This window comes from Cygnus atratus, chromosome 1 (genome assembly GCF_013377495.2).
Source record: "Cygnus atratus isolate AKBS03 ecotype Queensland, Australia chromosome 1, CAtr_DNAZoo_HiC_assembly, whole genome shotgun sequence".
NCBI classification, from domain to species: Eukaryota; Metazoa; Chordata; class Aves; order Anseriformes; family Anatidae; genus Cygnus; species Cygnus atratus.
This window is the reverse complement of record NC_066362.1, coordinates 74,323,020-74,337,338: the sequence shown is the minus strand read 5'-3', so window position 1 is coordinate 74,337,338 and position 14,319 is coordinate 74,323,020. Positions and strand designations below refer to the sequence as shown.

The 14,319-nt window shown below is 44.3% G+C and overlaps 1 protein-coding gene across 3 annotated transcripts in view; it reads left to right on the top strand.

Annotated features, from left to right (window-relative positions):
- Window positions 1-14,319, top strand: part of PARVB (parvin beta) — a 70,997-nt gene that overhangs the window by 13,798 nt on the left and 42,880 nt on the right. Inside the window, exons 1-2 of one of the 3 annotated variants that reach the window (XM_050708392.1) lie at window positions 3,606-3,787; window positions 13,502-13,591. In XM_050708392.1, the coding sequence (XP_050564349.1) occupies window positions 3,643-3,787; window positions 13,502-13,591 (235 nt within the window). In that variant the 5' untranslated portion in view covers window positions 3,606-3,642. Of the gene's footprint in view, window positions 1-3,605; window positions 3,788-13,501; window positions 13,592-14,319 lie in introns of those variants that run through there. The other 2 variants (XM_050708393.1, XM_035550947.2) reach the window with 2 other exon arrangements.

The window sequence follows — 14,319 nt, the reverse complement described above, 5'->3', positions numbered from 1 at the left end:
CACCTTGGATCCTAGGTATCATTTAGCTTAGTATTGTTTAATATAAAAAATTCACCTGTGGCGGTTGTTCTCTGCTGACATTAGTATTATGAGCAGTAAGAAGGCTAGGGAATGATGTTTGACCAAGCCATGACTCTGACATATAAGGTGTTTGTTTTATACTCTCTTTCCAACTGTATATTTCTGTTTCCTTAATTCCTGTCATTTACACATTACCAGACAGCTCACAGGCACCAACATTTGCTGATACAGTTCAGGACCTGGCAAAGAGCCTTAATCCATATGCTCTTTAACCAAGGGGGAATGAGCATGTGTTTCTTTTCTGTAACTATAATTTTTAGTGAGAGACTTTTCTTCCCATTAATGGTGTCACATGCCAGAATCCTGGCAGAAGCATCCTCGCTTGTCTCCATTATTTGCTCAACAAAGGTGATGTTGATCCAGTGGTTGGTAAGAGGATTGTCTGAGAATGAAAGTGCAACTCCTTTGAAACTGTCTGAGCTGAGGAATTCCAGTTTTATGCTGAATGCACAGGAGATGAGCATCGCTGTCCCAGGGAGGCTGATCAGTTTGCTGTGTCACAGCATAGCTAGCAAGACAGAGTGGTACTGGGAGTGTGAAAGATTTCATATCTGTTATATTGGAAGAGTAAAAGCAGAACAACCAATTGCTGTGCAAGAGAATGGGCATAAAGGTGCCTGCCTGGGGAGCAGCTCTGCTGACAGGCCTTGGGGGCCTTGGTGGGCAGCAAGATGACCACAGGCCAGCAGCGTGCCATTGCAACAAAGATTCCTAGGCTGTATTAACAGAAGCACAGCCAGTAGGTTGAGCAGGGTGGTCACCTCCCTCTACGCAGCACTCATTAGATTCCAGTTCACAGAATCACAGAATCATTAAGGTTGGGAAAGACCTCCAAGATCATCTGGTCCAACCATCCCCCTACTACCAATGTCACCCACTAAACCATGTCCCTAAGCACCAGGTCCAACCTTTCCTTAAACAACCCCAGGAAAGGTGATGCCACGACCTCCCTAGGCAACCTGTTCCAATGCCTGACTACTCTTTCTGAAAAGTAATGTCTCCTAATTTCCAACCTAAACCTCCCCTGGCACAACTTGAGGCCGTTCCCTCTAGTTCACTAATAATTCCACTAGTTACCTGTGAGAAGAGGCTGACCCCCAGCTCCCCACACCTTCCTTTCAGGTAGTTGTAGAGAGCAATAAGGTCTCCTCTGAGCCTCCTCTTCTCCAGACTAAACAACCCCAGTTCCCTCAGCCGTTCCTCATAGGACTTGTGTTCCAGGCCCTTCACCAGCTTTGTAGACCTTCTCTGGACACACTCCAGGGCCTCGATGTCTTTCTTGTAGTGAGGGACCCAAAGCTGAACATAGTACTCGAGGTGCAGCCTCACCAGAGCACAGCACAGGGGGACAATCACCTCCCTGGTCCTGCTGGCTACATGATTCCTGATACAAGCCAGGATGCCGTTGGCCTTCTTGGCCACCTGAGCACACTGCCGGCTCATGTTCAGGCAAGCATCGACCAACACCCCCAGATCCTTTTCCTTTGCACAGCTTTCGAGTCACTCTGCCCCAAGCCTGTAGTGCTGCATGGGGTTGTTGTGACCAAAGTGCAGGACCCGGCACTTAGCCATGTTGAACCTCATCCCATTGGCCTCTGCCCATCAATCCAACCTGTCCAGGTCCCTCTGCAAGGCCTTCCTACCCTCTGGCAGATCAACACTACCCCCCAACTTGGTGTCGTCTACAAAAGTTGATGTACTGTGTCCAATTTTGGGCTCCTCAATGCCAGGAAGACACGACTAAACTGGAGCACATTCATCAGTGAGCCACCAGGATGGATGGCGGCTGGAGCACTCCTCCTGTGAGGAGAGGCTGAGGGAGCTGGGCTTGTTCAGCCTGGGAAAAGAAGGGATTTAGGGAGATCTTCTGTAAGCAGTCTGCTAGTACCTCTGAGGAGATCACTGAGAAGATGAAGCCAGGTGCTTCACAGTTGTTCATAGTGGAGGAAAGAGCCAACAGGAATAAACTACAGCAAGTGAGGTTCAGACTGGATAAAGGGAGAAACTTTGTCATGATGGGGACTATGAAGCAATGGGACAGGATGCTCAGAGAGTTTGTGCAGTCTCTGTTCTTGGAGGTTTTAAGATGTGACAGGATAAAGCTCTGAGCAACTGAGTTTGATCTCAGAGATGACTCTGCTTGGAGGAGTAGGGTCCGATTGAGACCTCCTGAGGTCCCTTCCACCCTGACGTTTCCCTTTGAACTTATGTGGCTCTCTGGGAAATTAGATCCTTCTAAGGCTGGAGTAAGTACATTTCTTGAACAGCATGACAGTGCAAAGTCTGCGGCACAGTGATTTCCGAGCGTGTGAATACAAGAGTGTGCAAGGACCTGTTTTCTCATCAGAGACCGTTGACTTTTTGCACTAGCATACTAGTAAGACTACATTTTTTTTTCTTTTTCACTGCCTACCCTTTTAGTGGGAAGGAAAGCATGGGTTCTACTGGACTGCTGCTCTGGCTGCTTCTTTATGTGAAGGTGAGTTAGAGAGGCTGTGTAGTTATAAAGCTCTTTTAGGACTGACAAGTAGCTGAACTTGAAGGTCTCTAGGATGTTTGGCCCCACTGGCAGACCATGTTTTCTAGCTCATAGGACCTGATACTGGCTGTGCAAAGTCTTTAAATGAGACCACAGAAAGCTAGAACTGCAGACTGTGTGAAATGTTTGTGTGCTGTTTAAATAAACAGATAATATAGCTACAGGTCCTTTGATACTTGGCAAAATGTGACATTATCTTGTGCCTTGGACTTGTTTTGATGTGATTCTTGGGCTGGCTGTTGTTTCATGATTTCGTTTTGTTATTCCTTATGGGCTGTGTTTGGGAGACTGGACTGGAACAGCAGTCAGAGGCCTGGGCTCCTCTTTCTGTGTGGTCTTCAGCAACTTGGTTAGAACATGGTAGTGTCTATTTCTTACTTAACCCAGGCAGAGTTAAGCATCTGAATACTTCCATGGGAGACATTATTTTCACTATACTTTTCCCTCATGGACTAGCTTTTATCTGACTGGGCTCTGAGATGCAAACTTTCTTTTACTTTGAGGTTTGTAGTTCTTATCACTGAAGTGTTTGTCTTGGCAGACTCCCCTGGTGCTGTAAGCAATGTGTAAAATAATTTTCCACATATGACTGGTCTGAAAACCACTGAGAAAACTTCTTGTATTTTGCAGAGTCTGCTTGTTTAGTGAGATATTTCAGTTCCTTTTCAGTACACATCTTTGGTGCCCTGGATGTAGACAGGAAACAAAAGGTAGACATGGGCAAGAGTAACCTTAGTATACAATACTCTGAAAAGTTTGTATTGGTAGTTTATGATAAGGTTTCAAGTCTCAAGTACTGCATATCCCTCCGTCGGTCCTGTGTGTTCTCTTGAACTGAAACCTAATATTCACTAGAAAATCCTAAATATTTGTGTTGCAAATATATGAGTTTTTTTCAGGGGTTTCCTTATCTTTCTGGGTGACATTTGGGCAACTCCAGCAATTAGGCACATGCGCTTTTTGTGGTTTGCATTTATCTCAGCTTACTCTTCCTGTAGAATCATGTTGCACAAGCAAAAAAAATGCTTTTTTTTTTTGAATTGCAAGTCATAGGTGTATCCTCCTTTCCATTTGTGAGAAGCCTGCTTGTTGAGCTCTGTACCATCAGCTGGAGAAGACTGCCTTTCTGTTTCTTCTTGTGTTCACCTGCCATCACTGCCTTCAGTAGTGAGTCTGCTTTTTACTGCCTTTTTACTGCTCTTGACATGTTTGGAAGAAAAGGCAACAGCAAATGTTGTTTGTACAGTGGACTGCTTTTGGTGGTTGTCAATCTTTTGATGCCTTTGGAAAGTAGGGTGAAGGATGTGGGGAAAGCAGTAAGCTGAAGCATGTAAAACTGCTCAGGTCATTAGCTGACTGAATTGGTTTCATTCAGGTACCTGCAAATGAAGCCTCAAATTGTGAGGAGAAGGTGGAAAGAAGGCAGTGGAGGGATGGAAATGAGCTCAGGTGTAAAACATATTACCATGTGCAGTAGTAGTGACTTTTTTGATACCAAGTGTTCTGCTTCATAAAGTTGAACGGTTTGATATGTATGGGGGATCAGAGAAAAGACTGTGGGTGGTGGTAAACTTCAGTGCTGTTTTCTCTCTGATTTTGTCATGTTAGAGAAAACAAGAACTGAATGAGTGGACTAGGCATCTCTATGCCAGAGTAATGCTTTCAGCTCTGCTGCTGCCTCTCTCTTGTTGATTGGCTTTGGCTGGACCCATCAGACTTGGATACCTTAAGTAATGAGTTGATTCTGTTTTTTTTTCGAGTTGGTTTTGGTTAAGGAAGTCTTTTTGATGCTTGGTGCTCATTGAAATCAGTCTGCTTAGGTAGGGATCTCAGACCAAGTTCTAGACGGAATGTGTGTTTTCCTGCCTGCTTGTGCCTGTTATCTTTGGTTATAGGAGTACACGGAAGCCTTGAAGTACTAAGTGCTGAATAGTGGAATACACTATTTCATGGAGAATTGATAGCACGAAATTTAAAATACCTTGCAGGTTTTCTAGTGGGGGGCATATTAAAGCCAGAAGTCCCCTTTGGTTCTTTCCTCTTCTTGTCAGACTTTTTCGTTACTTGTATTCTCATCTGCCAGATTTGATTCTGCATCTTTCTTTCAGGTGGAAGTTGTCGAGGTCCTCGTGCAGTGTGTGTGGGAGAACAAAATCCTCCACCATTGCTTCTTGGGAAGAAATGACCTTCTGTACGTTGTGATGGAATTTTAACTAGGGGGACTGAAGAAGTGAATTTTCTACATTTTCAAGTAGATTTTGTGTGCAAAGGGAGTGTAGCTTTCCCTAGCCACTTTTAGGGTGCAGTTACTACCTGTGATATTTGAGGACGCAGTTTGTCTTTTTCATGTCGAAGAACTCTGGGCATCAAAGCAATTTTTTTACAATCTCAGCACAATACAAATGCCAAAGGTACATCCAGTTTATGTCCTGGAGTGTAGAAGCTGTCTAGTTTTGGTTTATGTTATGTTAGTGCTTAAGTGAGCCAGGCAAGTGCTTTAGAAATAAAATACACACTTGAGGGCTTGAGACCCTCTCTTTACTGGAAAGATATTTCCATTTGTTAGCAAGACTGTGCAAAAACTAGTGCAAGAGGCAGGAAACGGGAAGGAAATCTCATGTAATGAGTGGATAGATGATGTTTAACTTAAGGAGATCTGCTCCTAGCCAAACGTTAGTTCCAGACTTCAGAAGTGCACATGTGATCACAATATTGAATTGTAGCAGTCAACATGCATCCTGAGAATACTGAAAGATATTACAAATTAAAATTCAGTTTGTTGTCCTTTCCTTGCTCAGCTGCGTGAAGGGGAGCATTGTTTCATTTTGCGCAGGAAAGACAAAATGTCAGAAATGTTTGCTATGACCTGCTTGAAGATATACTTGAAAATACACTACTATCCTTGAAAATATACTACTATCTGGCAAAAAGAAAGGTATTAAAACCTTGTGCTATTTTCAAAGCTCTGGGATTGCTGCTGTATGGCCAATGCAGGAAGAGTGAAGCAGAGCTGACCAGGTTGGCATATCTGTTCAGTGTGCTACTGGGTGGCTTTTTCCATTCTTGAAAACCCGACCTCTGGAGCTGTAACTCTGTAAACACTTTAAAACACCATTCCTTTCTACAGTCTTACTTCTGCAATATTTTTTTTTCTCAGCCACCACTAGTGTTTGTGCGTCTGCACAGTGAAAATTAAATTACTATTTTTTCTGTCTTAGCTTGGTTGGTTTTCAGCCATGCTGTGCCCCCACACTTGGTCATGGCATGGCTTCCGCAGACAAAGAGGAAGGGGTGAGTGGCAGCTAGGGATGGAGGGGAAGTCTGGAGTACCCCTTGGCTGACAGCGTGGATGCCTACCAAATAAAACAGTTGCATAGCTATGGCTCAGGGCAGTAATTCAGGAAACAGGAAGCAGGGGCTTACCACAAAATGGAGAGTCCTGACTTAGACTTTTAGGTTTAGCTCCACAGCTTTCTATATGCTTCTGTCAAAGTCTGCGTCTTGCTTTTCTGCCTTGCAGAACTGATTTCTGAGGATTCCTGGTTAAGTGCTTACTGTGTGGGTATTAGACCTGTTGCATGAGCTGAGCAGAAGGGGACTGAAACAGATGAGATGAGCTCTGGCCTTGTCCTGTGGCAGCTGTGAAGCTTGGGAGGATCGATTTGACTGCTTTGAAGACCCAAGCACTGTACTGATGCTGTGGGCTCACCTTGGCTCATAGTCCTGCTGATTTGTGCCCATGCAGCTGTGGTCTGGCTCCAGCTTTGTAAGTTGTTATCAGAGCCAGATTAACAGTGGGGCGGGGGGCTCTTCTCAGATACCTCAGCAGCAGTAGCAGTGGTGGCCAGTTCTGCTTTTTCTGTTCTGTTGCCCACAGCGGATGGGCAAAGAGGAGGTTACCAGCACAGGTACTGGCTGGAGAAGGGCAGGAGCTTCCACTCAGCCAGGCAGGGCAGCGAGCTGAAGCAGAGAGTTGGTTCAGAAGGCAGCAGCTCGCTTTTTGTAGGATTCCGCTTTCCTGCTGTGTTGAAGTGTGATGTGCAATTATGGCTAAAAATCTTTCTACTTAGTAATAACAGATTCTCATTTTGTTTGGTTTGGTGTTTAGTTGCCAGCACTGGTGATGTTGAAAGCTGCTCGTGGTTGCTGCGGTCTGCTTTGGTCTCTTTTCTCCCAGGCTATTTCTTCTCTCCCCGTTTCCCCCTTCTGCTTTAGCACACCCTTCCTTTTTTGAAGAGAGCTCATACATGTGAAGGGCTTGCCCAGGACAGCTGCAGCAGTGTTAATATTATTTGACTCAGCATAGGTGTCACCAATCGAAAATGCAAATTTTCTTTTTTTCACCACAATTAAAAACAGCACCATTCAATAGGTAAGGATTTTGACGGTAAAAAACTGAAAACAATATTTCATCCTCCAAAGCAACACAAAGGCCCAGTTTTTCGTAAAAGTTTCTGGCTAGATCAAATGTTACATGTGCTGCTGCCACTGTAGATACGTATTTTCCCACTGACAAAAATACAGGGGTGATCTTTGTTCTGTCAGTCACAAAATAGGCCACTCATCTTTGTAAGTTTAACATGTCCATATAAGCAAGTGTGGCTTGCTCTTTGCAACTAAAACAGAAAGATTACTACAGCTCTTTTCTGAAAGCTGTCTTTAGCTGTAAATTTCTTTAAGTGACAGATCCTGGCCATTGTGAGTGCCTTCTTTGCTTGCTGAGGCATATAAATAATTTCCTTTACTACTGTTCTGTTTTGAGTGCAGTCCCTTGATACAGTGTCTTTACATGAATGAGATCAAATCTTTGCCTTTGATCTGCACAGGGATTATTAATTCTCTATTGTAATTAATGGAGGCTTTGTCTTTCTCCTGCATTCTCCACGAAAAGATCTCAGAGCCTTTTGTAAATGTTAAGCAATTAGTAATGCAGCAGCAGACTGGTGAATTGTGTGTGCAGTTTGCTCCTAGAAAAGAGACAGTCTAAAGTGTGTCAGCACACACTATGTTTGGGGCTGGTTTGACAGGTGCCAGTACAACAGTTTTTCTTGGAAAATGTTTTTGCAAATGGAAAAGTTTTTGCAAAACCTTTTTTTTTTTTTAAAGCATTCCTAGAAAGCTTACAGTTTTGAATACTTCTTTTTAAGACGGGCATTCAGGTGTCAGGTAGAATTTTGTGCGCGTGGCTGCATGTGATGGTATGCAATGAGCAAGGGGAGGAGCAGGCAGGCGCTGCAGGCCCTCGCTCCCCAGGGCACTATTGCCCTCTGGTCTCAGACCTCCCATGGGAAGTGGCAGCTCCAGGAGATGTTTGATCTTTTGTGCGAGGCTGGTCAGCTTCCTCAGGAGGAATCGTCCGGTGTCTGCCTCTCACCTGAGGTGCAAACAGATGGGGGTCATGCCACTGACCTGAGTCGGGTAGAAATGGAGTTTGACATTGACTTCCCAGTTTGCATGTGATTATCTGAACTCACAGGATTTGAGCTGCTGGTTGAGAAAGTGCAGCTGGCCGTGGTTTTGTCTCTGTGAAGAGCAGTAAGACTTTGGGAGCAGGAAAAGAGCTTCCTCTGCAGTTCTGGTTGTACATTTCTTTATTGTGTGTTGCTTGTACCAAAGAGGATGACAAAGTTACTTGAACAAGTCATCAGTAGTAGAGCCAGCAGTAACAAACCAGTCTAATAGCTTTCAAAGTTAGGGTTTAATCATGAGATGAAAGTACGTAATGTAAAAGTTGTGGTTCAGGCAGTGCTGAGGAGCCAGCTCAACACTGCTTGAGTTTGAAGGAAAGCACCGTATCCACAGTCCCATGATGAGCACTATGGCAGCTGCTGCTTTCTGTGGGGTGATATTCAGCCCTGCAGTCAGAAATAACTAGAGCTAAAATTAAGTAGCATTTGCTTTTGTGAGAGGCAGAAGCTTGTGGTCAACTTTTTAATAACAAAGCAGTGAATAGTAAAGATTTAAGAGGTGAGCTGCGCAATGTACTTGATTTTCTTTTACATCATATTAATATTATTAAGAGTGAAAGTAGAAAGGATCAAATAAGTTGACATCGGCTTGCTCTTTGTTATAAAAAGGAGAAAGCAGGGACTTCTTGTTACAGTGCTCCTGCTGACTTTAAAGGTCATTTATTTCCCTACTTGTGAGAAATACTCGACAGCCTTGGTGGTGCTTCCAGCTTTCTGCAGCTAATTGCTCCTGTTCTGTGCAGTTTGCCTGTACTCCATGCACTGAGGTGGCCTACCTGGCTTAAAGATGTCATGCTGTGTAGCATGTGTGTTTACGATCTGCTCATAATATTAATTTTTTGGAAAGGCCACAATAGCTTCCACTGTGACTAAACCATGTTGATTGCCGATACTGCCAGGAGCCTGTTAAAACATTGGAGAGCTTCCAGGAACCCTTGTTGCTTTCCAGGGGACTGGTCAAGAAGTGACCTTTTAGGTGTGAATTTAAATTTCTGGTTTAGGGAGATGATCGAGGCTGTTGCTGAATACCTTGGCCACTCGCCCATCCCTCCTTGCACTTGAATGTTGCTAGCGCTGGCTGCCGTGGTCCTGAGGTGGTTCAGAGGACTGGCACTGCCTGCTAATTGAGGATCAGCTCAGAGAGGGGATCCCAAGCCAGAAGCGAGGCAGGCTGTAACAGACGTCTGGGAGAAATCGCAGTTATTTCTGCCAGAGGTCTTTCCAAGGCATTGTCTTCTTGTGCCTGTGGTTACACCTGGCCCGCCCTGTGCAGGTTCATGGCAGAGTCATTAGACTGTCTGCAAGTGTTACATTAAGGCTGTGACCATTCAGCAGAGTCTTGTGGTGGGTCATGGTGGGGTGAGGTCCATCTGTGGGCAGGAGAGCTCTCCCTGGGTGCTGGGGCTGCTTGCAGGAGATGTGCTGGCACTGAGACGTCTGCTGGTGGCGTGATCAAACCAGCCCGGAGCAACAGATCTGCGTCTGCTGGAACCGGTCTGGACTAAGTGATCACTGTCCCAGCCTGTGCTCAGCGTACCTCTGCTGTCTTCCCCTGCTGCAGGTTTCCTGACTGACCTATGAAATGGAATTATTGGGTGTTATGGAAAGATGTTTTACTCAGATCTCATTTAGAGAGCATACAAAGAATTGCTCCAGAACAACAGGGGAAAATGTTTCTTGCAGGAAAGGGCAGAGGAAAAGAAGAATTCCTGCAAACAGGCAGGTGGAGAGCAGGCAAGGAGCAGCAATGCGTCATGTGGGACTTAATGTGGCTGCAACCTGGTATGCAAGCTGAGCTCTGATCTCGCAGTAAAATGCCCTTTTGCATGGATGGCTCCTTCCCTGTAAGAGTCCAGTGTAAGCCTTACAGCTAAACCACTGTGGCTGTTACAAAGTTGGAGAAATTGGTGTTTGCCAAACTAGGCATATTGCCATCAGTCTAATCATTCGGAGTACATCATTTGGGTTTGTGAAGCATGGGCTGAAAGACATTCTTTGGTGTGTTGCATTAAAGCATCATTCAGGTTCTTTTCAGAAATGTACCTCTTGCTCCATCCTGGCTAAGTTTTTGTTTGTTTGTTTGTTTGTTTTTTATCTGTTTCCATGTGCTTATATTTGGATTCTCTGTTTTATCTCCCAATGATGTGGGGCACTTTCCTTTTACTGCTCCTGTTTCTTTGTCTGTTCAACAGAGATAAGTGAGTACTGGGGGCAGTGAGCAGGGAAAAGGTCCTTAGCATTTCTTCAAACGCATTATGGAAAGGTTCTGGAGTTTGACAGGTATTGAGAATACCTGGGCAGATTTATACTCCTGAGCGTGACTGCTTTTCTGCATGCTGACTGTTGCTGTGTGAACCAACGTGTCCTTGGGGCAGGCTGTGAGGGTGGGGAACCCAGCCATGCTTTGGCCAGAGGATGAAGGGGGCTTTCACTATCCTTACAAAATGCTGTCTTGGAAGGACTTGTCTCTGTCCTTGCCCTGAGGCAGGCAGCAGCAGGCCAAGCCAGGAACCTGGCCATCTGCAGAAGTGACGGGGATAGGGAGGATCCTGGCTGGCAGCAGTGCTCTGCTCACTCCCTTCTCCGCGGCTCCTGCCCCAGCCTGACAGCTGGGAGGCCATCTGAGCGCCTCCTCCCGTGTCAGTGTCACCCTGCCCAAATTAACCTGGGGCTGGCGGCATCAAGGTGTCAGCCCCTCATCCAGTTGCTGCTGCCCCTTCAGCATGAAGACTGCCCACGTGATTCGTGTGCGGATGTGTGTGATGGACCTCCGGGTGCTGGGGGGCTGAAATGGCAGGGCTCCTGTGTAAACAGCGCAAAAAAGGAGGTATGACAGATCATGTTTCCAGCAAGAACCTCTTCCTAAGCTTAGGTCATGGTATATGGGCTCTCTGTGGCTAGGGCTTTCTGGGCAGCAGGCCTTGGGAGGCTTTCTACTGAAGCAGCTTTGCTTTGCTGTTAGCAGTAGGGCAGGATGCTCTGCTCTTGTTCTGGCCAAGTCTTGCTGGATCTGAAGGCAAGTATAAGGGTTTTACGTGGCTCTTCATGTCATGAGGGACTGGAGGGAGGGGGCTTAGGGCACACATCCACATTGATGTTTTCTTTTGGTTTAGTGAATTGCTCAGAAACAAGGTATTTGCATTAGGAAGAGTGTGGAGATCATTTCAATATTAAAAAAAAAAAGAGCAAATGTATCATCTTAGTTGAACATTTGGGAATAAAAACAGTTTAGCTGCATTTAAAATTAGTCTGTCTTGAAATGTGTGCAGTATTTTATTTATATAGCATACACTGAAGACAATACCATGCATTCACTGCCCTGAGGAGCTCAGCAGCTCTCTTCTGCATTTGCAAAACATTAGGTACACTAATGCTCTGACCTTACCAAACACTTGGCATTCCCAGAATGACAGAAGTGCTTTAATAATGAAAAGGAAGTTACATCTATAAGGAAGTTTAATTTAAGGGGAACTTGGGCATTTATAGTCCTAAGAGGACTTTAAAAATCTTCCCCTGTAATGTCTATTTCCCACACAACTTTCCTTATGCCTCCTTGTGGCTGTATTCCCGTTGGCATCACAGTGCAGGAGCTGCTCGAGGGAAGAAGCTCTAGCTGGGCAACGTGCAAGCAGGGCAGGGTGAGGCATGCTGTGAAAGCTGTTTGGTCTGATGTGTGAGGTCTCTTAGCTCCCTGACCTTTGGTTGGAGAGCTTTCCAAAAATAGGAACGAATGCAGAAAAGGGACAAGTAAAGCTTTGCTAATAATGACGTTTATTCAGGAGGCTAAATCTCAGCCTGCAGATGCTGTTCTGCTCCCTTCCCTTTGCAAAAGGTGTACAATACAGAAAGAAGCCGTGCTGGTGGCTGACAGGCCCCCTGCCCCCGTGGTTTGTGTCACCTCAGCTCTGACTGGCCTCTCCAGCACAGTTCGCAAGCTGTAAGGTCTCAAAATGAAAGACTGGTGTTTGCAGCTTGCAGAGCATAGGAACAGCTTTTCGTAATTGAGGATTTTAGTCATGCTCAATATCATGCTGTGAAACAGAGCTAGCTAATATCTTCGAACTGCAGTTAAGAGATGTGGTAAGTCATCTTAAGCGCCTTCATTTCAAGTATCTGTGAGAGGAGGAGTGGGGATTGCAGTGTGCTGTTGTTCCTGTCCTTTTCTGGGACAGTAAGATTGCTATCTTTTCCACTTCTATTGAGCTGGAAAAAAGTGAGTACTTATGCAGGATTTTGTAATCTTTGCAGAATGCATGCGTATGATTAGTCTGTGATTTGATTTTCCAACAGGAAAGGGGAATACTGACTATTCTTGACAAAAGCGCTTATTAGTACACTGTGAGTATTAGCTAATTGTCCTCCTTTGCTTCGCCCCCCCCCCCCCCAAAGCTTCCCTTGCAGATCTTACAATTATGTGTCTGGAAATCCTTGCTTTACCCATGAAAGAATATGGGACTTGGACCCCTCTCCCAAAGGAGACTGAAATACAACAATGTCACTGCATGTGATTTTAGTCCATGCTAACACAGATCTGTGACTGAATAGACGGGGTTATTGCAGTCTCCTTTTATCTCCTGCTTCAGATGCATGTATTTTAATAGGTTGCCTTATAATAAGTAGTTGTTATCTGAATTTAAGGGGAGATAGACCGTGGAGAGTGTAGAAGTGTTCTAGTACTGTTACTGATTTTCTTACTGTCGAGCTCTATAATACTAAACAATTATTATTTATTTATTTTTTTACTCAAATTCAGTTCCTCCCATGTAGCAACATGTAGGGAAGTATTTTAATATCCATTTCATTGATGCAGCGTACTCTACTGACTTGCCCAACTGTTACTGAGTTGTACGTTTGGGAACTTGAAAGATTCCAAATTTGTGTTCACCAGACCATGCAATATCTATCTTTAGTCAGTGGCAATGCTAAAATTAAATACGTTTTCATCGTTTGGTAGGTCTCCCTGGGATTCTCTGAGGCTTTTAATGAGGCCAGTGGCAAATAGTTCTTGGTGTTCTGCAGTTGTAAAAGGTGGTAATGAGTGATGGTGGTGCTATCAGAAAGTGAGTTTGGTTTTACAGTTTGCTGTCTGCTGTAGATCTGGGCCATTCTGCAGACAAAGCTTACGTGCCTCCCTTCTGGAGAAACAAGCACTCTGACGTTGTTTTTACTACAGAGTTGAGTTTCTTGCAAAATATTTTCAGCTGGTAGTCTGATGGCTCAGTTTAATTAGCTATAGAAGGGTGTTCTGTTAATTTTATTTTCTACTCTAGCTGCAGTTCTTCATTCCATAAACTTTGGGCACATTTTGAAATGGATCTACCAGATGTTTGTTCTTACTATCTCTTCTACCCCTACATATCCAGAAACTTTGCATTTATTACAATCTTTCTTTCTGTTTTTTCCTTCTCCTCAGTGAATGACCTGCAAGAAGAAGGTAAAAATGCTATAAATGCTCCAATGAACCCAAGCACTGTGGACATGCATCCAGAAGATACTTTCTTAGGTATAGTATTCATGCTACAGAACTCAACTATGCTATTAGTAATGAAGGCTGCCACTGTGACTCCATATCCATTGCTTTTCTGTTGAATATAGATGGCTACGTTGAAACTGAGAGAATTGAGAACTATTGTATGTCAGACGTAGACAAGAAAATAGAGATGCTAAAATGGAATTTAAAGAGCAATGCCAGCTAGGCAGCTACACTTAAAGTAAGAGTAGAAGAAAATTGTCTTGCTCAAGGAATTGGCAGAGGACTTTGAGTTTTTCTGTGGCCATTCTGAAAACATAGAAAATTGGGATTTGCAAAGAATTAGATGGAAAATACTGCTAAGTTTGTCTGCTTAAGAGTTGCTTCAATGTCATTAATCCATTGTCTAGTTGCATCTCAGTCTTTATTTGTCCTTATGGACATCCTTCTTTGGTAAGGAAGTAGTATCTTTCCACATATAGATGCAAAACTGAAGGATCAACTCATAGAAAGTCTGTAGCAGAAGTGTGTGTTGTGGTTCCTATGGAACCATTAAACTGCCTCAACTCAATGTATGTGCTACAGTTTCGTTAACAGCTGGATGCCAGGTTCTGACTTTGGTTATTGCTGGCACTTTGCAAGTGATGTTGCAGCAAAATGGGACCTGATAATAAACAGATCAACATTTATGTTGTTGAAAACAATATGATTAGTATGGGAATATGTAAAACGAGGAATGCTTTATAGAAAGAAGGCAAGTA